General features: G+C 36.3%; 1 protein-coding gene across 1 annotated transcript; it reads right to left on the bottom strand.

The window, feature by feature from the left end:
• Positions 1 to 2,436: 2,436 nt before the first annotated feature.
• Positions 2,437 to 3,369, bottom strand: LOC125124002 (olfactory receptor 5M9). The gene has a single exon (XM_047774181.1). The coding sequence runs from the start codon at positions 3,367 to 3,369 to the stop codon at positions 2,437 to 2,439; it is 933 nt and encodes a 310-aa protein (XP_047630137.1).
• Between the last annotated feature and the right edge of the window lie 4,624 nt (positions 3,370 to 7,993).

Genomic DNA, 7,993 nt, shown 5'->3' with positions numbered 1-7,993 from the left:
ATTCTAGCTAACCCATCTATCAGCCGTGACTGAGGAAAATTATTTAAATTGTCTGAGCTTCTCTTATCTGAAATGTGGGAACATTTTTCCTACATCACAGTGTTTTGTAAGGAATAATGATTTAATGCTTGCAGATATTTTTAGTACCTTGCCTAGAACATAATAATAAGCACCCAGTGAATTTCAGCCACAGTTGTCATTATTGTCATTATCATTCCACTGGTCATCGTTACAGAATTATCAATCCACAGTTTTTAAAGTAATTTAATATCCATTCACAGCTGACTCCTCAAAATCGCCTGGAACTGTAAGAAGTATTTTTCACTTCTTATTGAGGCTCAGAGTTTATGACCTACCCAGGTGCACATGGGGAGACAGAAGAGACTGTTAGCCTGGATTCTGCTCTAAAGCCTCTCTCCTTTTCCCCCTGCATTCTCCTCTCCCAAAGGAAGGTGCTGGAGGCAGAGGGAACAGCCATCGCTGAGCAATCAGAGGATTATTTCAACACATTCAAACTACACTGCATCTTCATTAATCTTGAGTTGAAACTACGTTTGTTGAAATTAGTTTCAGTTAATATGTCCCCATGAAAAAGCTGAGAAATATTATTTTAATAAGGCCCCTTGAAACTGATTAGCAAGTAAATCCAGTTTTAGCTATTACAGTAGGGAATTCTCTTTGCAATGCAAGAGTTTTATAAGACCCGGAGAGGCAGTTTCATCATGGACACTGAAGCAAAGTCTGACTTCAGTTTCTCTTTACTTAATGATCGGTAATTATTTAATTAGAAGCATCAGATGAAGAATGGTAGTTATCAAAAAAATGGCATTTTTCTAAATTTCCCCAGATATTCTGAGTTTTTGTAGCCCGACTAGAAACGGAAAAGCTAACCTGATCTTCTTCCTATTATACAGTATGGGCAAGCAATAAACACTTGGAAACTTCCAAATTCTGTGGAGAGATACTGCATATTAACCAATACCAAATAATTTGGAAATATAATCACTGATTAATTTTTTTCCTAATTCAGTGTCAAACTGCTACTTTTATTTTTTTCCAAATTAAGGGTTTTTTATATATGCTGTGGCCAGAAGGCCCTGCTAGAAAGCACTAAAGAATACCAGTGGGCTTAATCCTTTCCTGAATAAAGAAATCCAAACGAGTCAGCTAGGTAAAGGCCTATTCAAAAGGAAACGGGGTTGAAAAACAAATGTAAAATATACACACTAGCGATATAAGATGGTATATACTGTGTCTGCAGAGTTTGGATAGAGGCGAAGGCAATAATTAGGCAAAATGTTAGAAATTATGAACTAAAATATGATAAAATGCTTATCACTATGATTTGATCATTTTCTAAAAATTGCACAGCACACAAAAATCACATCACAAGGGAAACATATTAATTGCACGGTGAGTTTTTCAGGACTTTTAACCATGCCCCAGTGTCTACCATTTTTGAGCTGTCCTGATCATATTTGAAAGCATGCACAGTGCAATGACATTTAGTTGAACAGAGATTCTTATTTGGTTGATCCATTCTAGGCACTGGACACTTGAATTAAGCTGCTAAATACAGAACTAAAGAATACAATGTTAGTGAGAAGGAAAAGGAATCAAACAGTAGTTTCAAACCATACTAATCAAAGGTGTAATAGGACAAAGTCCTATGACCAAAGGTAGACTTTAAATATAAGAAAATCCGTACTGGTTCTTTTTTTTTTTTTTTGTATTGTGATGAGGACAGGAAAGTCTTAGGTCATAAACATTTCACCTTTTTAAAATCAAGAACTATAACCAAAATACAAACCAAGTAGCAGAATAAGGGTAAGTAAACAGATTGTTTGAAACACGAATATTGTTAATTATCAAGCAATGTCTATTGAGAACGAATTTTATGATTGCACCATGACACTAGTTGAAGAGTCTGAATACAATTTTGTTTTCAAAATTCCATGTATGAACATTATTGATAGATTTATTGGTAAATCGGGGTCCATCAACATCTTGCATTCATAGAAAAGGGGTGTATTCTTACTCTTTTTCTCATGATTTCTTATAGAACTTAGGTGAAGAGCATATGTATATAGAACATATCCTAGGAAATTAAAATTGTTCAACTGGAGCAAGGATACCTCCAAATTAACATGTATTTATATAAACTTATTTATGAGTCCTCCAAAGATTACACTTAGCACAATTTTACATACACCATGAATGACATTAATATGTCCGTTTTAATCATTCACATGCATATGCAAAATAAAACAGGCATAGTACTTAGAGTCCATTCACTGGGCACAGCATCACTGTGTTAGACTGGACTTCTTAGTATATGTAAGAGTTGCCTCTAGAAGGTCCTTTTTGAGCTAGAGACTTTTATGCCAGGACTTTTATAACAGGTAGTGACATACCACACAAATATCGATTGCAGTGTCACTGCCCCAAGTTTGCCTTGATGATTGCTTTGTTGAGCGCCTCTTTCACATCTTTGTTTCTCAAACTGTAGATCATGGGATTCAGCATAGGGATGACTGTGGTGTAAAACACAGCCACCACTTTCCCCTGTTCCACGGACTCTTCCGTGGGCCTCCTGAGATACATGAATATGAGAGTCCCATAAAACATGGTAACAGCGGTGAGGTGGGACCCGCACGTGGAGAATGCCTTCCTCCTTCCGTCAGCAGAGCGCATGCGTAGCACAGCTACTACGATGAGGGTGTAGGAGATGAGGACGACTGAGAGGGAATATGTGAAGTTCATCCCAGCAATAACAATCATGGTGTATTCTTTAATGGAGACGCCCCCACAGGCAATCTTGATGAGAGGAGGGTCAGCACAATAGAAGTGGTTGATTTCAAAGTTGCCACAGAAGTACAAGCCGTATGTCCACAGCGTGCATATTAGGCTAACAGAGAATCCATAGAGGTAAGGAACAGAGATGAGCCGAACACAGACAGACCTGGACATTTTACTGCCATAAAGCAAAGGGTTGCAGATGGCCAAGTAGCGATCAAAGGCCATCACAGCCAAGATATATACCTCCACATGGACCAGGGCAATGAAAAAGTAACATTGCACCAAACACCCCACATAAGAGATGGTTTTTGTCTCTGATAGTAAGTTTTCCAGCATTTTGGGAGTGACATTGGAAGAGAACCACACATCCACAAAAGATAAATGACTCAAGAAAAAGTACATCGGGCTCTGAAGCTGTGGACTGATGCGGATCAAAATAATCATACCAATGTTCCCTAACAGAGTGATCATGTAAACCACTAGGAATATCACAAAAAAGAGGACTCGAAGCTCCTGACGACCGGCCAACCCCAAAAGAATAAACTCCGTCACATCTGTGAAATTTGGCATTGTGTTTCCTTAGACCCAGTCTGTACTGCCTATGGAAAAATAGAATTTTTTTTAACTGTGAATAGATTAGTTTATTCTTGAAACTGGATCATGTTTATCTGTATTCTAATTCGAATAATTTAAAAATTAATGAAGATTTTCCACAATGTCCAATATAAGAATATCTAAGCACAATTATTTTCCTCAATGGGTGTTATAGGTAATTATCACCAATATTTATCAGGTTCTTATCTGTAAAATAGACTATTACCTTCATATATTCTTAGAATTAGATAGTTATATTCTGCTAAATTATTGAAATAATGTTAACATCACAGGGCTCAAATAGGTGACATTTGAAGGTAATATTACATAATGAGGATGTATAAATGAGGTTTTATTTATAATTGCTTACAATAGTTCATTTCACAAACATCCAAGCCAATTATATGTCAGATATATTTGTTATATCTAGAAGTATTCTAAATTCTGGAAATATGAGATTGAACAAGATATATAAGACTCTGGTTTATACTATATTTTATTCTTATTGAAAATGAGTAAATAATAAATATACAAATAAGATACATCAGCTAGTGGAGCTGCTGTGACAAAAACAAAGCATGCTGATAAGATCAGAAATAAGAAGAGGCAGGATGCAGACAGAATGGCCAAAAATCTTGAGGATATGACTTTTGGGTTAAGGAAATGTAGCCAGCTGTGTAGAAATATGGGGGAAGAAAATGAAAATGCAAAGTGTTAGAAGAGGAACTATTTAGCTTACCGTATTGAAAAAAAAAAGTGTTACTAGAGACACCCCTTTAATATTATGAAGTGTATTAATTCTATGATTATATCATAAGTTCCTCTAACTAATAGCAGAGCACATTTAGGAAGTTAATTAATCTCAAAATATTTTCCTACTTCTGACATTATTTATATAGGAATTAAATACACCACGTATTTAAAAAAAGAAGTTCCTGTTGTGCCTCAGCAGGTTAAGAACCCAACATAGTGTCCGTGAGAATGCAGGTTCCATCCTTGGCCTCTCTCAGTGTGTTAAGGATCTGGTGTTGCCAAAAGCTGTGGAGTAGGTCACAGATGTGGCTTATATCTGGTGTTTCTGGTGTTGTGGTGTAGGCTGGCAGCTGAAGTAGGATTCGACCCCTAGCCCAGGAACTTCCATATGCCACGGGTGAAGCCCTAATGAGAAAAAATGAAAAAAAAAAAAAGAAAGAAAGAAAGAAAGAAAGAAATACACCATGAATAAAATGAATTAGGCCCGTAACACAACAGACACAAGTTTCAGTTCAGATCTGAGCTCCCCTTCACTCTAGATTCCCATGAATTTAGATATATGCCTTCTTTTAAGTGTAGAAATACTTAGTGAAATGCAAGCTGCAGACTCTGGTTGGGAAATAGAGCTAAGGTCAGGAGTTTCCCTATGTAAAAAACTCCTAACCCTGCTCAATGAAACCATAATGCTCTAATTAACAGAGTTGGACTTGGGCTAGTGGTACTGCAAAGTATAAAATACATTAAAAAGCATCAAGGCATCGAAGAAACATAAGCTAATATTAATTCTCCAATTTTGCTTCCTATATGATATGTGTATTTTTTCTTCCTTTATAAGTAATCATTAGCTCTGTGGTAGCAGAACTTGTCTCATTCATCTTGGAACCCTTTAAACTGTCTAGCTTAGTTGTTAAACATAACAGATATTCAAGAATATCCATGATATGATTTTTTAAGAGCCCTATCTCTAGATCAGCTTCATTCAATGCAGTTAATATTAATAAATTCTCTAGGAAAGATTGTTCTAGTGGCAATAGCCTCAGTTTTAAGATGTACAAAGAATAGCTAATTTGTATCGAATGCTTACTAAATCTTTTGCCTGCAAAGTTCCCATGAATCAGGTGCTATTAGGATAATTCTAAAATTGAGGAAACTGAAGCACTGAAAGACTAAGAAGGTCTTCCTAGACTGGACATCTACTAATTGGCCGGATCGAGATGCAAGCCAATTAATCTGACTCTAGTAGTATACCCTTAATAACCTTCTATCACTGCCTCTTTGATAACCTGTTCTAGTATTCTACTTCTTTGTATTTAAAATTCAGTTTTATTATCCACCCCAAAAGAAGAAAGTTTTCCTTTTAATAGCTCTTCCTTGATGGACCAGAAGAGCCTTGCCTGACCTCGCAGCAGGCTGAACAACAGAGTTAATAGACTATGGCCTCTCTCTAGCTCTCAAAGTTAGGCAACCCCTAGTTCTAGGATCAGAGAACCCAAGTGAATTCTGGGATAGAGCCAATTTACTAAATGTGTTCATCATCTGTTAAAATAATAAAGAATATAGAACATGAAATTTTAAAATTAAAAAAAAAATACATATATTAAACTTTCAGGAATTTCCCATAAAGAACAGTGGAGGTACAGTAAGTCATCAATCATCACCACTAATACAACACCTTCAGCGCCATTCACATACATTTTATTTATTTATTTATTTATTTATTTATTTATTTATTTATTTGCTTTTTTTAGGCCTGCACCTGTGGCATATGAAGGTTCCCAGGCTCAGGGTCAAATTGGAGCTACTGCTGCTGACCTACACCACAGCTCAATGCAACAGCAGATCCTTAACCCACTGAGCGAGGCCAGGGATCGAACCCACAACCTCACAGTTCCTAGTTGGATTTGTTTCCACTGCACCATGACAGGAATTCCACATTTTAAAACACAATGGTCTTTGCAGAGAAGAGGTAAAAGGGCAAAAAATGAAGAATAAGAATTTTGTTAAATAAACTGTGGATATAAATAATGATATTTCCCAGTAATATAAATTTCACCCAGTAAAACATGGTGATAACAAATAAGTCTACAATTTAGGTCTTAGTCTCTTCAAAATCAGAATAAAAATTAAAATACATGACTGCATTAATCTGCACTGCAAAGAGCATAAAATTAGTAGACCTACCTTCAGCAGCAAAGATAAACGAATGATATTTCCTCACTATTTATAATAGAATCTTGAACACTGAGAGGATTAAGAGCATTTCCCCAAGGAACTTTCCAGGTAATTATGAAAGACATAGTAATTAAAATTCTGGGAACATCTCGGGGTAAGAGAAGTTAAGGAATATTAATTAGAAGAATAATACCTATGATAAAATTAAGATATCAAAATTTTTAATATCATGACCTAATTTCTCCCCCTTTCACATGGGCCCTTCCTTCTTTCATTCACACTTGACAGTTATGTGTCTCTGGAAAACATTCTTATTTTACATTATAAAATATCAGTCAGTGGCTTTCTTTTCTGTTTTGTTAGAGTTCTTATAAGCATCATCTGTCAGGATAGGTGATCATAGCAAAGTGTGATCTAGGTATCTCAAGACTGTCTTATAGATAGATGCCTCAAAATTATACATCACTTGGAAACACCCGGGGAGAATGAGTAAAACCGGAGGTCACTGGTGAAGAACACGATTATTAGCCAGACAATTTTTCTCACTTATTTTAGGTTCTTGTGGGAGTCCGTGAGGATTGACTGTGATGTCAGATCAGGAATCACACCTCAGCTTTGACTTCAACTATGTGTCCTTGGGTAAGTAAGAATTCCAGCCTCAATTCTCAACAGTAGAATGAGGAAATTACTGTCTCACTGTGTGTCATGGTGACCTTAGATAATATTGGCATAACTTTCAGCACAATGCCTGTCTCATCTAAAGCACTCAAAAAAACTGAAATGATTTGTGCCTTTTCACCTATAAACAGTTCACAGGTACGATCTCACCACCTCTCTAGGACTGTGGCCAATATTATCCTTATGTTGAAGAATAAAAATATGCACATGTAAAATAACCTTAACGTTAAGTTTTTCTGCCGAGTTTAGATATAGCTAGCAGGTTAACAAACTAGAATGCCAACCTAGATTGTTCATAAACCTTAGACCATATACTGCTTCAATTTTGTCTGGAAAACCATGGGCAGAATAGTGCTCAGGCAAAGTCTTCTTCTGCATTCTTCAATGTCCAAGTACCCAGAGCTCCTGAGTTCCTTTTCACTTATTATGATGAAAGTGCATCATGTAAACTCATTGACACAAGCTTATTATAATGTAATATGCACTTTCTCAAGAAAATGTAGTTTTGAAAAGAAGAAAGTGTGTGTGGGGGGGGGTGTGTGTGAGTGTGTGTTAGGGAGAGAACAATGAAGGGAGGGAGAATGACAGAGAAAGATAATGCACTTTCTGTTGGAGATGCTTCATATAACAGTGTTCATAGATGTCAAAATAAATGTACAATTAAGACCTGTTTTTGAAAGTACTTGTTAAAACTCTCCTGAATTTTCAGCAAATAGCAAAATTGCTTTAAGTTCTGCTAAAGAATGCAGACTCATGGAAATTCCAAAAGCCAGAAGAGATCTTGGACATCGGACTCTACAACTTAAAAATTAACTGGGTCAACACAAATGACTTGTCCAAGGTTATCCACAAATTACTTTGAAATTTGGAAACTCAAATCAGTAACATGACGTAACCAGTGACCTTGTGGCGGGAGATATGTCTCTACAATCTTTTCTTAGCCTCTCTGCTTCTATTCTCTGTGCTGAAAACTCCATCTTGTCCTGCTTTACCTTTA

The sequence above is a fragment of the Phacochoerus africanus genome, chromosome 4, assembly GCF_016906955.1.
Source record: "Phacochoerus africanus isolate WHEZ1 chromosome 4, ROS_Pafr_v1, whole genome shotgun sequence".
In the NCBI taxonomy this organism is placed as follows: domain Eukaryota; kingdom Metazoa; phylum Chordata; class Mammalia; order Artiodactyla; family Suidae; genus Phacochoerus; species Phacochoerus africanus.
This window is presented reverse-complemented; position numbering and strand designations above follow the sequence as displayed.